At 38.4% G+C, this 25250-nt stretch overlaps 1 protein-coding gene and 1 long non-coding RNA gene across 4 annotated transcripts in view; one reads left to right on the plus strand and one right to left on the minus strand.

The window, feature by feature from the left end:
* Nucleotides 1-24097, minus strand: part of LOC128315242 (uncharacterized) — a 90523-nt gene extending 66426 nt beyond the window's left edge. The window contains exon 1 of the long non-coding RNA XR_008297824.1: nucleotides 23515-24097. This is a non-coding gene — a long non-coding RNA (uncharacterized LOC128315242). The remainder of the gene's footprint in view (nucleotides 1-23514) is intronic.
* Nucleotides 1643-25250, plus strand: part of SLC2A2 (solute carrier family 2 member 2) — a 30923-nt gene continuing 7315 nt past the window's right edge. Inside the window, exons 1-8 of one of the 3 annotated variants that reach the window (XM_053221213.1) lie at nucleotides 1686-1793; nucleotides 5573-5775; nucleotides 9277-9369; nucleotides 12595-12857; nucleotides 19567-19691; nucleotides 22318-22433; nucleotides 23543-23705; nucleotides 24206-24393. In XM_053221213.1, coding sequence (XP_053077188.1) covers nucleotides 5758-5775; nucleotides 9277-9369; nucleotides 12595-12857; nucleotides 19567-19691; nucleotides 22318-22433; nucleotides 23543-23705; nucleotides 24206-24393 — 966 coding nt within the window. In that variant the 5' untranslated portion in view covers nucleotides 1686-1793; nucleotides 5573-5757. Of the gene's footprint in view, nucleotides 1794-5572; nucleotides 5776-9276; nucleotides 9370-12594; nucleotides 12858-19566; nucleotides 19692-22317; nucleotides 22434-23542; nucleotides 23706-24205; nucleotides 24394-25250 lie in introns of all 3 variants that reach the window. The other 2 variants (XM_053221212.1, XM_015088559.3) reach the window with 2 other exon arrangements.

Below are 25250 nucleotides of genomic sequence, written 5' to 3' on the forward strand. Positions count from 1 at the left end.
GGAGGACAGCGCCCTGCGCGCGCTGTTCCCACGGCCCGGGCTGTTCCGACCGGACCCGAAATTAAAGGCTCGCCTGATCCCACGCAGCATTCAAGGCCAATGCTGCCTCTTAAAAAGGAAGATTCAAAAAACAGAGGATGGGAAAAATCTGGAAGGTAACCCAGTTTCCACAGCCGCCCAAAGACTCTTTATTGCGATGTCACGTCACTGGAAGATGATTGCTAAGAAATTCTCCCGATTGTAGAGGCTCTGACGGGGAAGCGTTCGCATCAGCCGCTGAAACTGGTGCAGAAAGCAGACTCTGGCAACGCACTAACGTCAGTGGTGACAGGTGGCTACCTGGGCTAACTTTGCTCCCCCAAAGCTTAGCTCAACAACGGAGAGTGCCTTATGTTACGATGAACGAGTTAATCTATGTAAAATGCTGAGAGCAGCACCTGGCAACAAGCAAGAACTCAATAAAGATTAACTATCATTGCTAATAATATTCCTTCATGCCTTTCTACTAAAGAAAAAAAACTGTGTTGCATGTCTGCGATTCCATTCATCTGTCCTTATACCTTACGAACTCCAAGTGTTTTATTTATCTCAAGTATTTCAGAGCCTGGGACTGTACCGGGCTCAATAAAAGTATGTGGTTTGAGTTGAATTATTTACTCAGTTGTGTTACCCTGCAGAGAGTGGTAATTGAAATAAAAGGATGACAGCAAAATACAAGACACATGAAATCAGAGTCTCCTTTACCTCTTCACTTTATCACTGTCTGTTTCTTTGTAACATCCCTGGCTTGGGGGACTCTCTGTTATATTTCCTCCCTAGGACCTGGTTCCAGCTGAGCCTCAGTGGAGCCAGTGACAATCGTCCCAAACACAGTTCAAGTTCAACCAATTTTGATGCCACCTGGGCTCCCATAGGGACTAAATATCATACAGGAGACACAGAAGGGCACAAACTCAAGCCATATGGGCAGATTTATTTAAGAACCCCACTCCAACAAGTGTCTCTTGACATACACCAAAACAATAATAATAATAGCCAACACTGCTGAGCACTTATGCATTATGCTAAGCAGTTTCCTATGACATTTAATCCACATGACAAAACAACGTGTGTTCTCTTATTTTCATTTTATTAGGTGAAAAAAACTAAGGCACAGAAAAGTCACTGTGAGCCAGCCGCTTAATAACACCACCAGTAAATGCTGAGATTCAAACCCAAGTTCTCAGCTCTCCAAAGCTCATTCAGGTGAACCACTCAAGACTGCAATGGCCTCTGGCTACACAAACCCAGCTGGAAAGCAAAAACATCACTGTACTGGTTCTCTACAGGGCAGAATGGAGTGTCCTCCCTTCTCCCTGTCTTTGTCATCCCCACAGCATGGTATGTTGGCCCAGCACATCTTACCTTCTACAAAGGACCCCAACGATTTCTTTTTTCACCTATCTCTGATTACTGGCATACTTAACGTGTCTTAAAGTGTGACCATCTCTGCTTTGTAACTCATGCCTAAGGGACCTACTCCAATTTTCTTTTGCTGGTACACAGGCATTGAAGCCACAAGTCACTAAGACAAAGCATTTATTGATTACATTCTCATCAATATCAGCCTCTGCCAAGATTAGATTTGGACTTTTACATGGCCACACGGCTTCCTTGCCTTGCTCCTCCTCCTCTAATGTATAACTAGTAGAAAGCTGGAGAAAGGCAGAGGCTGGCCAGCTGCGTGTGCCACACTCACTACAGGACTTGGAATTCAGAGGAGGACTCCAACTGGTAAAATGACAAAAGATAAGGTAAAACAGCATTATGTTTATTTTAAATGGGCTTGAGGAAATGAATAGGGGGATTCGTTCAAGTTGGTGACCATATGGAGGATTTGGGGAATGTTGGGTGTTGCTACCACAGATCAAAGCTACTTCTCTTGCCAACTGATAGTTCATCTGGCTGCTAAGATATATATTTTATTCAGGATTTTACATCATGTATCTATTCAGGATTTTAAGGATATTTACTGTTTTCTGACCAATCTGTGTAACTTTTTCTCAAGTGATTTTGCATAACCATATTACCGAAGGAAAGTGCAAAAAAAGGGGCAGGTTAACCTGAATCTAACTAATCGTGAAAATTGGTCTGAAATTTTAATAAATGACAATGAATGAAAAACAAGAGGTAGAAGGACTGTTCTAGATAAAAGGAGACTAAGAACTGACAACCAAATGGGACAGGTGATCTTAGATCCTGGAAAGAAGAAAAGAGCTGTAAGGGACAATATGGGGACAGTTGGGAAATTTTGAAAATGGGCTGCTTATTAGATAATATTAGTATATCTATTACATTCTTGGGTGTGATATGGTATTATAATTATGTAGGAGAATGTCTTTGTTCTAAACGAGTACATGCTAAAGTATTTAGGAATGAAATGGCACTAGTATGTGCAAACTCTTTTCAAATGATTCTAACAAAACAACAGATATACATACATACATGTGCATGCACGCGTGCACACACACACAGTGCAAGTTTAACAAGTGTAAATGTGAACCATCCTTGAACACAGGTTATGGAGTGGTCATTGCACTACTTTTTCAGCTTCTCTGTAGATATGATATTTTCCAAAATAAAAACTTAAAGAGAAAAAGGTCATAGTGCTGTTGTTCCCTTATAAGTTTTCCCCAACCAAACTCACCCACCCCTGCACATAATCATACATGTGGGTAAATCTGTGGCCCTGGAAGAGTAGGACCCCTAAAGTTCTGACCTGATGTAACTTTCTGTAAGCACTTCTTCATGTCAGTAAGTGACGAGGCTGGGAGCAAAGACTTTGCAGTTAGCCAGGCTTGGATTTAGAGTATGGTGATGCTACTTACTTGCCGTGAGACCAGAGTTATTTAAGCAAGCTTGGGTTTTCTATATTGTGACAAAATGCAAACATATTGGGCTACAATAGAAGGATATGACATAGGATATGCAGGGAAAACAATAGTTTTTTATGGTCTGGGGGTATTTAAATGAGATAATATTACAGAGTTCAGATGACTGTTAATGCTAATAGTTATGTATTTATGTGCTGCATATTTTAAAAATAACTAGGACACCCTGATTTCCTATCACAGCCCAGGATAAAGCTAAAGCAGTTAACACTTTCAAGATGATATGAAGACAAATATTACGTTAATAACTATACAGATGGTATGTAGATTTGGCAAAATAATAAAGGTAGTGTTCAAATAACTAGAGTTTGGAAGATGCTGCAAAAGGGAAGATAATGTGCTTACCACAGTGTCTGGCATGTAGTAAGTGCTCAAGCTTCATTTTGAACTATGATTAAATTTCCTTTGGGAGCTTGAGAAACTGTCATAGGGCTTTTCTTGAGAACTAAGGAATTGCCTAATAATGGAACCCAGAAATAATGCGAACTGATGGAAAGCACAATGTTGCAGCTTTGTAAATCTGCCCAGACTTTGAAAGAAGTGGGATAAACATGGAACTGAGGGTCAGGAGACCTGAGTTCCCACATTGGATATGCCCAATAATGCACTATATAACTCAGACAAGAGACTTGAACTCATTTTCTTCAAGTAAAAAATGAAGAAATTAGACTAGAATCCTCTGTTCTCTAAGGCCCCTTTCAGCTTGAAAATCCTATGGCTTGAGAGGCCCGTGGGGTTTTCTAAAGTTGGATGCAAGATCACCTTTAGGTTCGCATTTGGAGTCATGCAGTTTAGAGGGAAGACATCAGCTTTTCCTCCTGACCTAGTCAATCAGTAGCTGCTGAAAATCTGCTTTTGCGTTTATCAGTGAGAGCTTACAAACACCAGCTCTGGGTTCCAACACTAGAATATCTGTTACTAGCTGTATTGTAGTTGGAATATTGCTTAATCTTCTGTGAGCTCTGATTTCCTCACCTGCAAAATGAAGATAACTTTCTGCACTTTGTAGTATTGCTGTGAAGATTACTGGCAATGTATGAAAAGTTGAAAGGTGGTTGGTTGACAAGAGAGATAAATGAGATCCTAATGTGATTAAAGATGCAGTTGTTTTATAGCCCTTTTATTGTTTATAGAAAGACCATATTATGCATCTTGTTTAATCTTTATGATAATCTTATGCATTAAGTATTATTATACCCACTTTTTTGGCAAAGAAACAGGCTCAGGGTTATTAAAGGCCTAGCTGGGACTCTTTGAGGTTTCCTGAATTCTAAGTCTATTTGTTTTTTAACAAACCCCTTTGATTTCTAAGCCACAAATTAAACATTACGGTTTTTTTTATGTTAGAATTCAGCCACTTGCCTAGTCTACATACTTCCACATTTATCCAGCAGCAGATTTTTAATTGGATGTGGAATCTAGTTTCCCTAACTTAAAAGTGTTAAGCTCTAAGTGAAGGTAGTCATTTTAAGATATCTTGTAGCCCATGAAGAAGCTAAGAGAAAAGGCTTGAAGATCTTCAGCCATTCTGTAGGTATTTAGCCTTCAGACAAATTCCTTACCCTTTGTGTATTGGTTTTTCCATATGTGACAGGATAATAATAATTACTACTTACAAGGCTGTTGAAAGAACAGGCAACCATTTAGAACCTGTACAGAGTAAGATCCTAAGTTCTCACTGTTTTCATTAGCTCCTATGTACCTAACCTTGAGTCAGTTTCTTAGGCATCAGATTTAATGGATGGGGTTAACAAGCTAATTCAAAGGTAGCAGTCTTCAGACGTATTCCCTCTCATAAACGAAACTTTCTTTGACCAAGCTTAGTGCCAAACCACACAGAAGATTGACTATAAATGTTACCTGTTTTCATTTCACAACTGAAAAAGAAAAGATGGGAAGCAAAGAACCGGTTTAATGTGAAGTTCAGAGAGGGTAATTAAACCTGAAATAAGAGAAAAACAAAGAAAGAGAAGGAAAGAATGTAAGGAAGGAAAGGAGGAAGGGAGAAAGGGAGAAAGAGAGAAAAAAAGAGGAAGGAAGGAAGGAAGGAAGGAAGGAAGGAAGGAAGGAAGGATGGAAGGAAGGAAGGAAGGACATCAAACAGCTCCAGAGACTTCTATATTTAGAACTATCGCTTCAGTTGGGAATTCAAGTGACCTGCTTCAAATTGATAACATTATTCCTTATCTGACCAACTAGATGAAATTTCCATCTTAGGAAGCTAAAGTGGGGAGACTGCAGCTTCCCTTGGCATGACAAGACCAGAGCCAACTCTAAAAAAGAAGCCAGGAAGACCAGAGGAGAAGGACTTTAAGAACACTCTAAGATTTCTAACTGTTTAAAAACTATTTCCTTCACAGTTCCTTTTTGTTGTTTTTGTTGTTGTTATTCCTATAAAATGAGAAATTGGTTTTAGGGGCAGCCCCAGAATTGCTACAGTAATGACTTAGAACAATGTGATTAGAAAGTAATGGGACCGGAGCTCCAGAGAACTTCGATCTCTGAAAACTAAATTTCGTTTTTATCAAAGTAATGTAGGAGCAGCTAACGCTGTTTGGAGTGGCAGGGGCGGGCCAATGGAGATTATGGGGGACCAAATCTGCTACTGCCACCACCTTCACCACCCACTTCCATTTCCATAGCACCCCTGCTCACCATTGGCATGGTGACTAGTTGGATTGTTAAAATAAGAAGAGAGGAACTATATGATTGTCTGGTGGGGGCAGGAGGAGAGAGCCAGCAGAGAGCAGAAGCCCAGGGATGGAGTGGGAAGGGCAGTCACTAAGACACCAAGTACTTGGACATTCTGCCACAGGAAGAAAAGGAGATGAAGGGAAGAAATTGGGTGAGTATATCATGGCCCTGGATTTGGTGGTGGGAAGGCCATGAGGTTCTTCAACTGAACTGTAGATGAGCAGTTGAGTAACTTTGGCCCTTTTGTATTTTTGTACAGAAACTTCACAAGTTTTCTGTGGGTAGATGAGGAAGGAGGGGATTTGTGTGGTGGGTAGTGGGAAAGTGAACTTGAAATTGGGGAGTATTGGTGATTTGGTTTCAGCGTCACACTTGCAAATTCTATAAATATGTGCACTCTTAATATATTTTTTAAATGTTTATTTATTTTTGAGAGAGACAGAGTGTGAGTGGGGGAGGGACCAAGCGAGAGGGAGACACAGAATCCAAAGCAGGATCCAGGCTCTGAGCTTTCAGCACAGAGCTTGATGTAGGGCTTGAACCCACAAACTGTGAGATCATGACCTGAACTGAAGTCGGACAATTAACTGACTGAGCCACCCAGGCACCCCAGATATATATTTTTTTTACTGAGAAAGATAATGATCCTAGATTTTAAATGTTTGCTCCTTATCTGACCAACTAGATGAAATTTTGAATGTCTTGAATTTTGAACGTCTATTTCTGACCAATGAAAAATGCAAAATAACCCATTAGTTAAAAGCATAAGGTCTGGATCCATGTCATTATTGTACAAGTTACTGCCTCTGAGACCTTAATCTAGTCTAGTTACCTATAAAATAGGGTTGCTGATGGTGCTGTCATGAGAAGTGTGGTTGGTAGAAAAATGGCTCTCCAAAGATGGCCATTACCTTATCTCCAGAATATGTAAATATATTACCTTAAATGGCAAAAAGGACTTTACAAATGTCATTAAGATAGGGAGATTTCCCTGGATTATCCAGCTAGGCCAAATCTAACCCCACAAATTCTTCAAAGGGAAGAACTTTTCCGGCAGTGGTCAGGATTAGTGTGAGGACCTGACTGACCCATTTCTGGCCACAAAGACAGGGGAAGGGCACCACTAGCCGAGGAATGTGGTGGCCTCTAGAGCTCGGAATGGCCCTCACTTTGCAGCCAGCACAAAAACACAGATTCTACAACCATGGGGAACAGAATTCTACCATCAACCCAAATTTTCCTCCACAGCCTCCAGAGAGGAACACAACCTGCCAACATCTTAATTTTAGTCTGGTGAGACTCATACCAGACTCTTGACCTACAAGAACTATAAGATAATAAACTAGTTTCGTTTATTAGACAAATAAGAGAAAACTGAGAGCAGTTAAAAGAGATGATACACATAGAGCAATGAATAGACATGCACTAGGCATAAATATTCAGTATCAGGCCTTGAAGCTGTGTTTGCATTGCACCTAATATCAGATTGTCTAGATTGTAGTGATAGACACTATCAGGGAAGTGGGTTGAAGCCTTCTCAAGGTGCCCACAGGGCCCCTCACTGCTGCTGCTGGTTACTCCCTATAAATAAAATGAAAGGATGAAATTCCCTGTCCTTGGAAACAGCTGAAGGGGAAAAAGTATTTGAGGAAAAACCACCAACCATGTAAATGGAACTCATTTTAGCTTTGGCTGCCTGAGGCACTAGGTATTAGAGATCTAGTTACATGTTAAGGGATAATTCAAAATCTCTGGTAATCCCATACACCATGTAGCATATTGTGTGTATGTATACACACATGTACATTTTACTTTGAATTTATTTACAATTATTTTATTATGTATATGTATAAATATACATATGGTTTATATCTCAATATATAATGTATATTATATGAGATATATATGCTTCTCTTAAGATATACATATATAATATTATCATATCTTTGGGGAAAGTTTTTAAGTCCTTTCAGGGAAGGAGGTTGCTAGGAAGAAAAGTCTACAGAGGTGCCACCTGAACTTGATTCTGAATTAGTGGAAAGAGGACAAACCTACAGATTCCCAATTCTCTCCCCAGAGAGTCCAACCCAGTAATAGGTCTGGGGTGAACTCCAGGAAGCTACACCTGTAGCAAGCTCTCTAACTCGGGTCTGGTTATAAGACCACTACACTCTAACCTCAAGGGCTCTCAGGCTGGTTCTATGATTATACTTTGTGGATGAGGACACTGAAATTTCTGATCTCTAGCTTTATTAGGGAATGAGGGGACCTGACTAATAAGCTATTTTTCATGCTGGAGTAGGGGTTTACAATCATCCCCCAATTTCGAGAAAAACTGAGCATCCTATAGGAGAAGTGGCTTGGGTCACATACCACCTAAATATCAGAGTGGGAACTGGAATCCATGTTGATATGACTCATTCGTTCGTTCAATGGAATTTTTACAATAGTCCATGTTATTTATTTAAACATTTAAATTATGTAATTATATATGAAATTATTTCCTCATAAAATGACTCATAGTATAAATAAAAGAAAAAATACCCTCTTCTCTAGTCTCATATTCCTCCTCAACGATCATCCTTTTGTTATTTTTTCTTCAAGAAAATATTCTATGACTTACATACAACATGCACAAATCAAAGAACTTGGGTTTAAGCCTTTTTAAAAAAATATTAATGAGATTACACAGCTTCATTTGTCACTTAACAATAAGTCAGTACATAACAGTCACATTATTCTTTTTAACTGCAGCATAGCAAGTTATAGGTCTTATGATGTATTTGAGTCTATCTGGCCATTTTCCACTGAATGACATTTAGGTTCTTTCTACAATTTCTCTCTCTCTCACACACACACACACACACACACACACACACACACTGCTTCATCAAATATCCTGAAACATGATTCCGTATGTATGATTTGATTTCTCTAAGATAGTCAGACGTGTAATTATGAGTTGAAGGGAATAAATGTTACTTTCTACACTGTTTTTTATAGCTACATGGAGTTGGGAAGAAAAGAACATGCTTTAATCCATAGCTCTAGGTTCAACTAGTTGCAAATCTTGAAAATTATCCTTACATGGAAGGTGATGTGGTTGTGATAAAGCCTGGCCTATGCCTCTTATATGAGTTTTGAGGTGTTTTTGTACAACAGCAATGCCCAGGAGCGCCCCCTATCTCTTTGTTACTGGTGTCTTATTTGACTTCTCCCAATGATATAAACTGTTTTTGCCATGGCAGTTGCCTTCAGTCAGTAGCAATTCTAGTCCTCAGTCCTGATTTTGAATCTTAAATATATATATACATATATATATATATTTGTGTGTGTGTGTGTGTGTGTGTGTATATATATATATATATATATATATATATATATATATGTATGTAAAAGGATGTTTCGTTCCTCTCTTGGAAGAAATTGTCCCAAACTTCTCTCAGCTTTAGCAGTGTAGAGGACATGATGAATGGCTTTTACATTCCTGTATGAATGACGCCTGCTGGGAACATAAGGCATACTGTGAATGAGTATCAAGGATCAAGAACCAGCCTGTGGAGCCTGTCAGAAGTCCAAGCTGCAGACTGACAAGATGGCAGGTAACTGAAATTGCCTAGTGTTTCCCAGTCCTGTGTTTCATTCCCCACAGGTCACCGGGACTTTGGTTTTCGCTGTCATCACAGCTGCACTGGGTTCCTTCCAGTTTGGATATGATATTGGCGTGATCAACGCACCTCAAGAGGCAAGTGAAACACGTACAATTCAATTCTCTTTTTGGCGATTTCTGTCAGTGACTGAAAGATCTGTGTTCCTCATACACAGAGATAAAGTGTGCCCACGTGGAGAACACAGGGTAATCCCAGCATTCTGTCAGGCACCACGTGCGTGGTTTCAGAGCTGATAACTTGGCCTTGACTCCTCTATCACCCTCACAAAGAAAGAAAGGGCAATAAACAACTCCTGATCTCTGACTCTGCTGTTTGCTGAGCTCACAGAAAACTCTAGCCAGAATACCACATGCCTATTGATGTTGTTTTTAAAAACTGAAGAGCTTATTGCAGCCTTGATTCAGAGCCCCCGCCATATGTGAGTGGAAAAATGAATGAAAAATGCCAGGGAATAAGAGGAAGCAATAGAAGGATTTTAGTGCACTAACTTTTACTGAGCACCAACTCACTGTGCATCGGGCACTTTAACATATGTTCTCCCTAGTTTGACCTCTAAAAACCTTATTATACCCAATTCTAGGTCAGTTGAAAACCTTTAGGAACCTTAACACTAAAAACGTCCTAGTCCTTCCTCCTACTTCTGTCTCCCATAGCTAATTCAAAGAAAAATAATATGAAACTATTTAATAATAGTCAAGAAGTCCAATAGAAATTTGGATTTTCTCCATAAAAACTATTTGGATGGGTATTTTTTTAATATTGAATAATTTCTATAACTTTTCTCATTTATTTTGTGCATCCCTACTCTGGTATCCAATGAATAAATAGGAGAGGGCTGTCATTTTTCTCAGCTCCCACGGCTTGTAAGTGGGGAAACCAGGAATTCACCCCCCTTGCTCTAATGAAGGCTGTCGGGTCATTTAGGTCAGGATTGATGTCTCATTCCTCTTCCTGTCATTGGCATAACGGGGTTCAATAAAGTGTTCCATGAGAGGAGAGGTGGGGGGAAGGAGTGGCAGAAGGTGAAAGTGCAAGCATTTGTTGGGTGCCTTCTATGAATAAATCATATTTCATCTGCTTCTCTTACAATGTTGGGCTCCATGGAAAATATGTGCTGGCCACAGATATGGTCAACAATAAATAAATCTACCTGTGATCGTATGTATAGAATATACAACCCTGGAAGGGCTGCTCCTTGGACCAGAAGATGTGCTTTGGTCAGGTGCCGCATAATATTCTCATGGGTGTGATGGTCTTGCCGAGGGTGAGAGATTTAGATGATAATGCTGGGGGTCATGGCTTTTTTTTCTGAGTGATGACAACTCATGCCAATTTACCAGTCTTCTTGAAATTTGGTTCAACATCACCATAATTCAGAATCAGCAAGCCTCTTTTTTGTGGAAGATCTTTTCACATTCTATTTAAACCATCCTCTCCAGGGAAGGAGAGGGGAAATTAGTCTAAGGTTTCCCCTCCTTCAATCCAAGTCCTAGAGCCAGACTTGAAAACAGGATCCCCGACTGGCATCCAGCTTAGTGCCTTATCTAGAGCCCCTCTTTTCTGTGTTTAACAAGCCACTTAAACACCATTATAGAACAATAATCATTCAGCTTCATTTGTTTTTGTTAGTGGGATGACATTTGGCATTATTTTAGGGTATTTTAAAGTCACACTTTTTTATGATTATAAAAAATTATACAGGGGCACCTGGGTAGCTCAGTTGGTTAAGCGTTTGACTTGATTTCAACCCAGGTCATGATCTCATGGTTCATGAGATCGATACCTGAGTAGGGCTCTGCACTGACAGCACAGAGCCTGCTTGGGATTCTCTCTCCTCTCTCTCTGCCTCTCCCCCCACTTGCCCACACGTGCACATGCACACACTCTCCTTTTCTCTCTCTCAAAAGAAATTAAAAAAGAAAAACAAAGAGCTAGACATACCTGTTACAGAAAGTGTTAGAAACAATCATCTATAATTATTCTACCACATAGAGCAAACAGCTGAGAACATTTTGGATGTTTCCTTCTAGCCTTTTTTCTATGTATATTATCCCTATAGAGTGGTCTGCTAATGAGGTAATGTCATGGTCAGACTTCTTTTATCATAAGAGGACGTCACTTCCCTCCCTCACTCAGTTGACTTTACCACATAGGGCTTTACCCTATGACTGTCAACCTAGTCAGTTGTATTCCAGGTCCTTGTCAGAGGTCCTCCCAGACCACTCAATAGTGACCAAATCATCACTGAGAGGAAGGACAAAGAAGGAAGCCTGAAGGCTGTGCCTTTACTAACTTATATTTTGGTAGGATCTTTGCCTCTTCAGAAACACATGATAAATTAATGGTGCTGTGAAATTTAGTTCTGAGAATTGTTCATTGTATTACACACTGAACTCCGTGGGGACCCAGAGGAAAAAAATTCCTTCAGGTCCCAACACCTTCTGAGAGGCCACTGAGTCGTTTTTATCTTTGAAATTCATCAGGATACAGGATTGTTTTCTTCTCTTTGAGCTGGCTGCCAGGAAGTTTATTGCTAAATTTATAGCATACTTCTAGCAAGGATACAGCACCTAGTCTTTTTAGCCTGCAGAATATTTTCCATTTGAATAGGTGCTTGCATTTAAAACTTAAAGAATTTTATATAAAAATACAGATTTCTGGTTTCTTTCCATTTATTGATTTATTTACTTACTTATTTATTTATTTATTTATTTATTTTGAGAGAGAAAGAAAGAGAGAAAGCAGGGGAGGGGCAGAGAGAGAGAATCCCAAGCACAGAGAATCCCACACTGCCAGTGCAGAGCCCGATTCAGAGCTTGAACTCACGAACCAAGAGTTCATGACCTGAGCCGAAACCACGAATTGGATGATTAACTGACTGAGCCACCCAGGCACCCCAAGATTTCTGGCTTCTTTTTAAGAATTAAAGGTCATGAAACACTAGTCTCACATTTGCAGCTTCCTCCTTCAGGTGAGGCAAATGCCCTCCAGTGCTATAACCTTGCCCACTTACTATTATAGTCTCAATAGTAGAGACTGTATTTCGGTTCTCCTAGCTATCAAGGTTCTCCTTCACTTATTTGTTGCTGCCTAGTTCCTGCAGGCACTGGAATTTGCGACCTCTGTTTTACAGGATATGGTCAACTGTAAATAAATCTATCTGTGACTGCATGTATATAACACACATAACTGGGATGACACTTTTAAACACCTAACCAACATTCTAAAGGAAAAACAAACAAAAAATGTATAGAGTATTTGAGATGTTGGAGCTATTTTTCTTTATTTTATTTCCCCAGGTAATAATATCCCATTATGAATATGTTTTGGGTATTCCACTGGAAGACCGAAAAGCTATCAACAACTATACTATCAACAGTACAAATGACCTGCCCACAATCCCATACCTAAGGGATTCAACACCAACCTCTTTGGCGGAGGAAGAGACTACAACATCTACTAGCCTCATCACCATGCTCTGGTCCTTGTCTGTGTCTAGCTTTGCAGTTGGTGGAATGATTGCATCCTTCTTTGGTGGGTGGCTTGGAGACCAGCTTGGAAGGTAGGCAAGTTTCATAAATAAGCATAAACATGGAAACTAGTATTTGGGGTTTGTTAAGACTTTGTTTAGGAAGAAATCATCTTTCCTTTTGTGGAATAGTTTTGAAGTTGTTTTTTGTTTGTTTGTTTGTTTGTTTGTTTTTCAATTCATGACCCTATCAGTTAGGTTGGTTTTAGACTGAATAATGGAGAAAGCTCTTGCCCTAGTCTGCTTAATTGTGGAGGCATTCATAGCAAAACTGAATTTGGTGTGTATTTCCACAGAAATGCTTTGATTCTCTAAATTCATTAGTTTTAAAAATATGTTAAGAAACCACTACACAAATGGTTAACTCAAGAACTATGGAAAAGCCAAGAGTGAAATTTTTAACCAGGGAATCCATTGTTTGCTTCACCAAATCACTCCATTTCTCAGACCCCCAGTTTTTCATTTTCAAATTAGAATTTGGCATTTGGATCAGTCAAGTCCTAAGGTCAAACCAATATCCCTAACTCTCAGTTGCCCAATACAGTTGGCCTGGGTTTCTAGCTGCTGCTACTGCTATGTCAAAGCCCGAACCAGAGATGAAACAAATAGTGTCTCCATTTCTTTACTCTAGTTTTTACCAGGTGTTTTGGATTTAAAACATCACAGGAACTCCTTCAGACTCAAATTTCTTTCATTTAGTCATGTGACATACTAAGTTGGGATTCTGCCCCCACCCCCAGAGAGAGGAAATAAAATCAGAAAAATCAGAAAAATCAAATGGTTGGGTTTTTTTAGATTTATTTTCTACTTTTTGAGGCCACCTTTTGTTTATTAATTATATTTTTTCTGATGATAAAAATAAATATGCAAATATGGACAATTTAGAAAATGCAAAAATCTTTAAAGATGTAAATGATATAGGCATCTATTTTAGTAATTCTGGATTAAAATTAATTTAGTTTTTTAAATTCCTACTTTAAATTATAATTTTATCTCTCTGGTTATTAAAGTACTGAAAATTTCTTCCTCTTGCACTGGAGATTTTATATAACAAGACTGTAAGAAGTTTTCTTAAATACTGAATAGCCTAATAACCTAAGTTTTATTCTTGTTCTTATTTGAAAGGGACATTCCTCTACCATAAAAGAGTCAGTTTCTCACATTTTTCTCAGTTTACACGTGTTTAGCTGAACTTAGAATCCATAAGTTACAGGGTTCATAAACTGACTTAAATTGTTTAAAAAATTAAATAATTTTAATTTGAACCAAATTGGTTTAAGCAGTAATTGGAAATTTTTCTAGATTATTTCTAAAATAAATAAAATTACCCAAAGTTAAATTTTATAATATGAACCAAACAATTCTTTCACCAGCTACTGATATTTTCTACCTTTTCCCATTCTTAAAGAAAAAATTTAAGGGGCACTTGGCTGGCTCACTTGGTGGAGCCTGTGACTCTTGATCTTAGGGTCATGAGTTCAAGCCCCAAGTTGGGCATGAAGCTTACAGAAAGAAAGAAAGAAAGAAAGAAAGAAAGAAAGAAAGAAAAGAAAGAAAGAGAATTTAAGTCCTTATTGTCATCTCATTTAGAGATGAGATTCTGACAGGTCCATTGACATACTCTAAAACATTTATTTCAGGTCCTACTGAAGGAAACAGATGCATGCCCTCTCAAGTCTTAGAATTTAGCATCAACAATGATCATACCCCAAAACCATGTCAAATGATTATTTATCAAATGACTTATGGCAAAATAAAAGTGATGCTTCTTCCAGCTCTCAGTAGAAAAATGATTCTCCATGAAAACAGCCACAAATTAATAATTTTAACATCAAAATTAAGACAAAAGGGTTCAGTCTCTCCTATAAAACTATTTTTCTAGAAGAGTCACTGATAAATGCCATGATTTTCCTTATTGACCAGGTCGTTGCTCCATCAGTTAAAAATAAATAAATAAAAATGTATATTTCTATTACTGCTTTAAAAACTCTTTCCTTGTAATTGTGAAATAGGTAATAAATGTCTGTAGCCACTGTTTTATAGATTTGGCTTCTCAGGGTCAATTTTTCCAGAGGCTGTGCTCTGAAAATTTAATTACAAGGATATGGTGGAGGAGACCATGATCTGTGCAATCAATCCATGCTACCATAAGTAGTTGTACATAAGATGTACATACCTTGCATTTGAATACACTCTTTCTTTTATATAAACAATGGAACTCACTAAAACCAAACATTAACCTCTCATTTCACACAGATCAACTCCCAGCTCTGTCACTTAATAGTTGTGTGAAAATGAACGAGTTACTTAGGTCCTCTAAGATGTTTCCTCCTCCATCTACAATGTAAGAAAAAAATAATACCTCACTCGTAGCATCATTATGAGGATTACATGAGAACATACACAGAGGTTTATCACAATGCCCAACACATAGTAAGCAAGCCCTGAATGTCGCCTTACTGTGATGCTGATGGTGATGATGATGATGATGATGAAGATATCGATGATGACAGGAAGACAGTGATAACGCCTACGCTAACAGGAATATTTAGAGCAAAATTTAAAGAAATATACTTAGAAATATATTTCTTTCTCCCTGATTCAACAATGTCATGTATTTTTAGATTATTCATTCTTGGCCATTTCTCCTGTCTGAGCAGAAGTTAAAATCCTCTAAGTTGTACAAAGTGCTCTAGCATTTCTTGGTGGTTAAGGAAGAGGGACTTAAGAGCAATCTGGCACCAAAAGTACTTTCAGGCTATCTTTTTAAAGAATTTTTCTGCCTAATAGAATATTCTCCCTAATAGAATATACGACTAGCCAGCTAATAACAATTTTCTTAAGGTCAATTATTGAATTTGTTTGTCTTCTGTCCTTGTGTAAAGAAAAGGCACTTCACAGAGAAATATCCCTGTCTTGTTCTGCTCTGCAGCTCTGAAGTTGGTCAGCTCTAAATCACTGTTTTCCTTCCCTTTGAGTAGTTGACAATTCACATATATTGTTTTTCTATTACTGCTCTAATGAGTTACCCTAAACAGTGGCTGAAAACAACACAAATTAATTTTCTTACAGTTTTGGAGGTTAGAAGCCCAAATTCAGTTTCATTTGGCCGAAGCCAAGGTGTCAGCAGTGCTGGTTCCTTCTATTTTTTTTTAATTTACTTTTTATTTTTTATTAAGTTTTTTTTTAATATATGAAATTTATTGTCAAATTAGTTTCCATACAACACACAGTGCTCATCCCAAAAGGTGCCCTTTTCAATGCCCATCACCTACCTTCTCCTCCCTCCCACCCCCCATCAACCCTCAGTTTGTTCTCAGTTTTTAAGGGTCTCTTATACTTTGGCTCTCTCTCCCACTCTAACCTCTTTTTTTTTTCTCCTTCCCCTCTCCCATGGGTTTCTGTTAAGTTTCTCACGATCCACATAAGAGTGAAAACATATGGTATCTGTCTTTCTCTGTATGGCTTATTTCACTTAGCATAACACTCTCCAGTTCCATCCACGTTGCTACAAAAGGCCATATTTCATTCTTTCTCATTGCCACGTAGTACTCCATTGTGTATATAAACCACAATTTCTTTATCCATTCATCAGTTGATGGACATTTAGGCTTTTTCCACAATTTGGCTATTGTTGAGAGTGCTGCTATAAACATTGGGGTACAAGTGCCCCTATGCATCAGTACTCCTGTATCCCTTGGGTAAATTCCTAGCAGTGCTACTCCTGGGTCATAGGGTAGGTCTATTTTTAATTTTTTGAGGAACCTCCACACTGTTTTCCAGAGTGGCTGCACCAGTTTGCATTCCCACCAACAGTGCAAGAGGGTTCTCATTTCTCCACATCCTCTCCAGCATATATAGTCTCCTGATTTGTTCATTTTGTCCACTCTGACTGGCGTGAGGTGATATCTGAGTGTGGTTTCGATTTGTATTTCCCTGATGAGGAGCGACGTTGAGCATCTTTTCATGTGCTTGTTGGCCATCCGGATGTCTTCTTTAGAGAAGTGTCTATTCATGTTTTCTGCCCATTTCTTCACTGGATTATTTGTTTTTTGGGTGTGGAGTTTGGTGAGCTCTTTATAGATTTTGGATACTAGCCCTTTGTCCGATATGTCATTTGCAAATATCTTTTCCCATTCCGTTGGTTGCCTTTTAGTTTTGTTGACTGTTTCCTTTGCTGTGCAGAAGCTTTTTATCTTGATGAGGTCCCAATAGTTCATTTTTGCTTTTAATTTGCTTGCCTTTGGGGATGTGTCAAGTAAGAAATTGCTGTGGCTAAGGTCAGACAGGTCTTTTCCTGCTTTCTCCTCCAGTGTTTTGATGGTTTCCTGTCTCACATTCAGGTCCTTTATCCATTTTGAGTTTATTTTTGTGAATGGTATAAGAAAGTGGTCTAGTTTCATTCTTCTGCATGTTGTTGTCCTGTTCTCCCAGCACCATTTGCTAAAGAGACTGTCTTTTTTTCCATTGGATACTCTTTCCTGCTTTGTCAAAGATTAGTTGGCCATACATTTGTGGGTCTAGTTTGGGGGTTTCTATTCTATTCCATTGGTCTATGTGTCTGTTTTTGTGCCAATACCATGCTGTCTTGATGATTACAGCTTTGTAGTAGAGGCTAAAGTCTGGGATTGTGATGCCTACTGCTTTGGTCTTCTTCAAAATTACTTTGGCTATTTGGGGCCTTTTGTGGTTCCATACAAGTTTTAGGATTGCTTGTTCTAGCTTCGAGAAGAATGCTGGTGCAATTTTGATTGGGATTGCATTGAATGTGTAGATAGCTTTGGGTAGTATTGACATTTTAACAATATTTATTCTTCCAATCCATGAGCATGGAATGTTTTTCCATTTCTTTATATCTTCTTCAATTTCCTTCATAAGCTTTCTATAGTTTTCAGCATACAGATCTTGTACATCTTTGGTTAGATTTATTCCTAGGTATTTTATGCTTCTTGGTGCAATTGTGAATGGGATCAGTTTCTTTATTTGTCTTTCTGTTGCTTCATTATTGGTGTATAAGAATGCAACTGATTTCTGTACATTGATTTTGTATCCTGCAACTTTGCTGAATTTATGTATCAGTTCTAGCAGACTTTTGGTGGAGTCTATCAGATTTTCCATGTATAATATCATGTCATCTGCAAAAAGTGAAAGCTTGACTTCATCTTTGCCAATTTTGATGCCTTTAGGGCTGGTTCCTTCTAGATGTTCTGAGGGAAAAACTCATTTCCATGCCCTTTTCCAGCTTCCAGTGGTCACCTATATTGCTTGGTTTGTGGCCCCTCACTCAATCTTCAAAGCACATTACTCCAATCTTACTTCTGTCATCACATTATCTTCTCCTCTGCTGTCCTCTTATAAGAATACTAGTGATTCCATCACTGGGTCCACCAGAATAATCCAAGGTAATCTCTTTATCTCAGTGTCCTCGATTTAATCATGCCTGCAAAATCCCTTTTATTATATAAGGTAACGTATTGCCAGGTTCTGAAGATCAGGATGTGGACTCTTGGAGGATATTATTAAGCCTATAGTTGTGGGCAATCACTGAAGAATAAGACTACATAGTTTTACTCTCCAGAAAAAAAAAAAAAATCTCCTTGGCATTAAAGATACTTGCTTAGAAAAAGCTCACCTATTCAAATTTGAAACATTGACATAGAATATAACAAGGTGCTGACATTTGTTTGTGGCACAAATATTTCCACACCTACCCATTTAGATTCTTTTATTGTCCTTATCATCATCTACTGAACTTTAAAGAAGGTTTTCGTGCCCCAATTTTCCATTTAATGGGAGTAAAAGTATCAGATGTCTGCAAATGTTAATTTTCATATGATTAATTTTGAAAATGATATTTTTGTTACTATTGTCAACTTGATTACATGTTTTACATTGGTTGACACTAATTCATTGATTCTGGAAATATGACATACTATGTCAAAATAAGAATAATTATAATTCTCTTTGATAAGGCTTAAAGTCAAAGTATATTTTAATTTATTTCCAAGTAATTCATGTTAAAGGAAATTTAACTTTGAAAGTTCCTTACATGACCTACATCAACTAAAAATGTGCACCATTAAGAAAGAAAAGAAGGAAGGAAGGGAGAGAGAGAAAAGAAAGAAGAAAGAAAGAAAGAAAGAAAGAAAGAAAGAAAGAAAGAAAAAGAAAGAGAAAGAAAAACAAAGAAAGAAAGTCATAAGTTACAACTACAGTGTTGAATACAGCTATCAACAGGCAATTATTCCTTACAGCAATCAACTTGAAGAAAACTTAATTATTTATTTTTATTTTTAATTGTACCTGTACTCTTTTTTTTTTTTAAGTAAGCTCCACCCCCAATGTAGGGCTTGAACTCCTCACCCTGAGATCAAGAGTCACATGTTCTACCAACTGAGCCAGCCAGGTGCCCTCTTGAAGAAAACTTAATTCGTTAATTGTTTGAAAAAGTTTCAGAAGTATTATCTTAAAGCAAATCAGTCATCACCACAATTGAATCATCTCTATTAAAATGTGGAGATCATGTGCATGAAACTCAGATTTTCTCATTATAAACATTAATCGTTAATGCTTTAGACAACAGATAAATCAAACTAGCAGTCATGGTTTAAGATCCCCAACTAGCTGTTTCAGCAAAATTAAAATAACTGCTCTTAGGTAAATACCTTAGCATACTCTGAGGGCAAATAATTTTATCAAGTTTTGATGCTGAACTTATAATCCTTGCTTTTTAAAATTTCAGAATCAAAGCCATGTTGGTAGCAAATGTTCTCTCATTAGCTGGAGCTCTCTTGATGGGGTTTTCCAAACTGGGACCATCTCACATTCTTATAATTTCAGGAAGAAGCATATCAGGACTCTATTGTGGTAAGTCATACATGTGCATGTGCTCACACACACACACACACATCTGTCTGAAAAATTCTAACGGCAGATGTGGTAACATGCAAGGAAGTTTTTGAGTCTCAGGTGGCGTCACAAAAGGGAAAGGCAATAGCATGAAATTGAAGTCCAGAGTCAAGCAGGTTTGGGACCAGTAAGTGGGAGTTGTGAAGCTATCTTCTTGCTCATGGCAGTTTCTAGTGGTATCATCTCAGATAAATTATTTAACTCTTAGTTTCATTATCTGTTAAATGAAGGAGATAATATCTACCATGTAAGGCACTTGTGAGAATACATGTAAATGTTCAGCATAGGATCTGACTACAGCAAGCTGCCAAGAAAAGCTAGCTGTCGTTATCGCTTCTGTTGTGAGGGAGACAGTAGCATGCTTCTACACCCGCAACCCCCAACTCAGCTCTTCGGGCCTATTTGGCCACTTATGTCTCTGTCTCTCCTTTCTGGAAAGACCTTGACACTCAGGCCCATCTCTCACACCACATTCCCTAGCCATTGGATTCCAGACATGGTTGGGTGAAGCATTACAGTGACGGTGACCATAAGGAGAGGGAGTCACGCAGCAGCAGATGATTGAAGAGTTCACAATGGATGAAGGATGCTCCCCTGTGAGCCTCACATCTGAATATCTGGAATGACTAGTTCTGGGAAACAGCTTTTCAAACTTTTAGGGGTTTCAAACTTTCAGAAGCAAATTTAACCAGCAGGGGTGTGAACAAAGGGAGGATCACTTAATCTCTACAATAGCCAAATCTTTAGCTTCTCAGTGCAAGTGAAGCCCTGATTCTGGTGGTTTGGAGCCAAGGTTTTACATTGTCCCAAATCATAGCTGCCTTTCAAAGCACTAATATTCACTGGGGCTGGGGGCACGGGAGGAGGGGACGTGCAAGAGCACAAAATGATATATAAAATGTTTACATTTACTTCCAAAGAGAAAAGACTATATAGTTTCATGTGTCTTCAATGATCAGGTAAAACAAAAGTCTAAAATATCCATAAGTTAATAACTTAATTAAAAGTATTTTTTTGTTATTTTCAATGTTAATATAAATAGCTAAAAGTTAGGATAGCTTTATCAAGGTGAAGAGTCAACCCACATGTGGCAAGATTTAGATTCAGCATGTATCAATTCTGGCACTATCTCGGCCTGGCCTTAGATATATTAACTGAACCTTCTGTAAAATGCAAATAATAACACTATTGAGGAGGCCCAAATCATGATTCTTCTTTCTTCTCTCTCCAATTTTTAACATACAGTAGGAAAAAAATCACAAATATTTCGGCAAAATTGAAAAGAAATGCTGTCAACATTGTGGACACTAGCACAGCCAAGTAACTTGTACTCCCCAACTAGCTTTTAAAATTATTCCTGGTCCTGTTCTGAGCATTAAAATTGCTAAAAATAATAGGAAATACATTTGGACTTTAAATTTGTGTCACTTCAGGCCTGTGAGCTTATCTACATTATTATGTTCTTGAGATATAAAGGTAAGTATTACACAGAGAGTACAGCCTGGAATAGAGCCAAAAAAAGGTTTTCTTCTTATTTAAGATCAACAGACCACACAATAGAGTCACATGTAAATGTCATCCAAAATTTAGATGCCATTTCAATCATGCAACTGTTCATGTGAGACCTTAGAACGATTTAAAGCACTAAAAGAAATAGCAAAAGTTTCCAAATGCATCTTTTACAAAAAAACCATACATTTCCATTTTATAGACAATCTCTCTAAGAGGAAGACTCTAACAAATATTATTTTTAAATTCTTAAGAAAATGCCAAACATCTCATTCAGCCTTGCTTATTGATAGTGTCTGACCTTCCTGTGCACTCAGCAAATGGCTGGATACTCTGGCAGCTACTGCAACATGGCCAATGACATCTGCATTTAAGAAAGCTATAGAAGCCAGAATTGCCTAGTGTTTTTCAAATTTTTTGTATTCCTTTAAGCACCAAAATCTTTTCTGAAGCCCGTTTTGGGAGAGAATAAAGAAGATGGGTTGCTCTGGTTGGAAAAATGGAGGAAGAGCCCCTGAACCCCTTAACCTCTCCCACCTCTCCACACCCCTGCTCATCACTCTAACAGTGATCTTGAGGCACTTGCACGTTGTGGACACTCAGGGCTTGTAGTTCTCATGATAATGCTCTGTTGCACTGTGATCCCAGGTAAACTCTTTTTGAAGTGAAAAGGTTGGCCTACATATGTGCTCATTTCCTTTCACACCAGGAGTTTGGATTAAGAATATTATTAAAGCATTTTTTCATCTCTTTTCTGAAGACAACTTAAGGCCTTATGATGTACAGTCCATTTTAACATGGTTTTAACTAAATAAGGCAGTGCTATGAGTGATTGCCAAATCCACGACTCATCAGTTCTTTCCATTCCTATATTCAACTACAACTTCATCTGGAGTCTTCTCAACAAATATTTTTTGCATTAACTGTGTCTAAGACTGGGGACGAGGGCTCTTCCTTCCAACAGACTCTGAAAGGGACTTTTAGTCAGGATACTGACCATACTTAAACCAAATTACTGTTATTGAGATAGTCTCAGCTGCACTTGCATTCACATTTATGTTCATGTTTTATGCAGGGCTAATTTCAGGCTTGGTTCCAATGTACATTGGTGAAATTGCTCCGACCACACTCAGGGGCGCCCTTGGCACACTTCACCAGCTGGCCATTGTCACAGGCATTCTCATTAGTCAGGTAAAAACTGGATCCCCTACTTCACCCATCCTCTATCCAACTTCTCCCTCCCTGACAGTCCACTCTCACTGTAGACCAACACAAAAGAAAAAACCAGTTCCACCAGCGGGAGTAGAGATGCTGTAGAGACTTAAGCTTTTTATGTCAAAGCTAAATGATTAGTACACCACTCCTCAATTCTCCCCTTGGATCTCTGGTAGGATTGGCACTAGAGATGACCCAGCATGCCAGATCTTGAACTTCTGGAGCTATTCTAGAATTAAATTATTCTGTTTAGATTTCAAAGAATAGGAAACTTCACATTTTTTTACTGCTTGGGTTTCCTTTGTTTTGAGCATTTTACCTGGAAAATTAATATGTATATGATTATCATAGCAGTTTTTCGTTCAGCCAGCTCTATCCTTCCCTTCTATCCCATGGACCTCAGAGTCTTCAGAGCCCCTAGCCTACGACTATCCAGGGGGTAAACCACTGCAATAAGAATGACAAAATGGGTTCCCATTATAATAATTGTTCTATCTATGGAAAACCATTTTATTTAAGTTCTGGGTAATCTAAGAAGAAATTTTTTAATGTCCAAAGTTTACACATGATTTTTGGTGTTGCTTTAGATGTCAAATGTGTTCTTAAAAGTTTGGTTGTTTCCCATCCTAACTGGCCCATATGAGTTAATGAAAACAAACCTAAGTGAACTCTTTGTAAAACAAATAGTCTCTAATTCAGTTAAGGTAGGACACAATATTAATAGTTTCTGTTTGAGCATACTTGAATCCAAGTTGTCAGGGAATACTATTTTTGTAGGTTTATTTATCTGTTTTTGAGAGAGATAGAGAGGGAGCACAAGTGGGGAAGGGGCAGAGAGAGAGGGAAACACAGAATCCGAAGCAGGCTCCAGGCTCTGAGCTGTCAGCACAGAGCCCGACACGGCCTCGAACCCACAAACCATGAGATCGTGACCTGAGCCCAAGTCAGACACTTGACGAACTGAGCCACCCAGGTTCCCCACCAGGGAATACTATTAAACAGTCAATGTGCTTTTTCAACAAATAGTTGCAGAAAGCAGACCCAACCTGTTGTGCACCTGCTATGTTTCCTCCCTGCCTCTTCAGATTGTCGGCCTCAACTTCATCTTGGGCAGTCATGAGCAGTGGCATATCCTGCTTGGTTTGTCTGCTCTGCCAGCCATCCTCCAGTCTCTGCTGCTCCTCTTCTGTCCTGAAAGCCCCAGATACCTTTACATCAAGTTGGATGAGGAAGTCAAAGCAAAGAAAAGTAAGTCTGTGGGTGGGTTTTTTTCCCCCTTCCTATTGTTTTGGAACTAGCAGATAATGAAAAGCAGTGAGCATGAATGTTTACTGATCAAATTGGTACCAGAGCTTTCCAAATGAAGTCAGTGATTACATGTAAGAACAATGTGAAAGATCACCTCAATATGACTCATGCATGCCATTCCAAACCCATAAACACTCGAGCCCAAATGGGAAACCCACATGCAGGGTATTGGACTCAACCAGAGGTTTCTAAAAGACCTTTACTTGCATTACGCTTCTATGATAATAAAGATCATAGTTTTCTTTGTCATTAGATAAAACCAAATGTGCTTTTAAAAATTTTAAAACAGGATTTAATTTAACAAAAAGAATGTCCAACACCCATGCTGTAAAGCAATAGAAAGAGCTATGCAGATCTGTAACTCTTTCAAAAACATAATAAAAGTAAATTTACTTTTGTTTTGACCTGAGTTGTGTCAACCTGATCATTTTGGGGGACAGGCTTGAAAAGACTCAGAGGAAGTGATGATGTCACCAAAGACATCACTGAGATGAGAAAAGAAAAGGAAGAAGCATCAAGTGAACAAAAAGTCTCCATAATTCAGCTCTTCACCAATTCCAGCTACCGACAGTCTATTATAGTGGCATTGATGCTGCATATGGCCCAGCAATTTTCTGGAATCAATGCGGTAAGTTTAAGTATACCCCCTAACTCTAAAAGCAAATTGAATGAAATAGGGAAAGAAAAGGATGTAAATTTAAATAGCTAAAAGACATTTTAAAATGTTGACATCACATTTCACTACAATAAACATATAATGAGTGAGCATTAATTTTCTTTGTTTCGCTTCATCTGCTTTCTAAAATTGGCATAGAATTTTTTTAAACGTCAACGACAATCACTGGTTCTGTGTGTCCACTAAGATGGAAGGTTAAAGGCAAAATTCACATTTAATACAAAAGAAGGAAAAGGAGAATAATTGTGAAAAAAAAAACCCACCTGAATTACTAGGGGCTTCTAGACTTGAGAACCAAATTTAGGATTTCTGATGGCTTAGGAAAAAGGAGCCTGTGGTTCCCTTTATCTATTTAAATGAAGTATACCAGGTAGCCAGGTGCAAAGAAATTTCCTGCCATCCAAGAAACTTTCACTCTATTTATGGAGACAGCATACAAAATAAACAATACAGTGAACTGATATGATATGGGTGAGTGAGGGTAGTAGATAAGACATGATTGAAAAACATACTGAATATTAAACTAGCTAGCTTTTAGGTTTTGAACTGAAATCATTGCATTATGCAAACTAAAATTATTCTACTGGCAATTAACTACTAGAAGAAAATAATTAAGCATTTGTTAAAAAAACGAGATACAGAAAATCACTTACCCCTTTTATTGCTTTTAAAAATGCTGTTTGGGTTTCCTCTTTAATGAGCCAATCACAGATCCACAGGGGACACTTTGAGGGTGACTGATGGATGGGCAGAGCCTTGGAAGAAGGAAAGATAGTAATTCTCATCAGTTGAAGAAAAGGAGGCCTGAA

This window comes from Acinonyx jubatus, chromosome C2 (assembly GCF_027475565.1).
Source record: "Acinonyx jubatus isolate Ajub_Pintada_27869175 chromosome C2, VMU_Ajub_asm_v1.0, whole genome shotgun sequence".
Classification (NCBI taxonomy): domain Eukaryota; kingdom Metazoa; phylum Chordata; class Mammalia; order Carnivora; family Felidae; genus Acinonyx; species Acinonyx jubatus.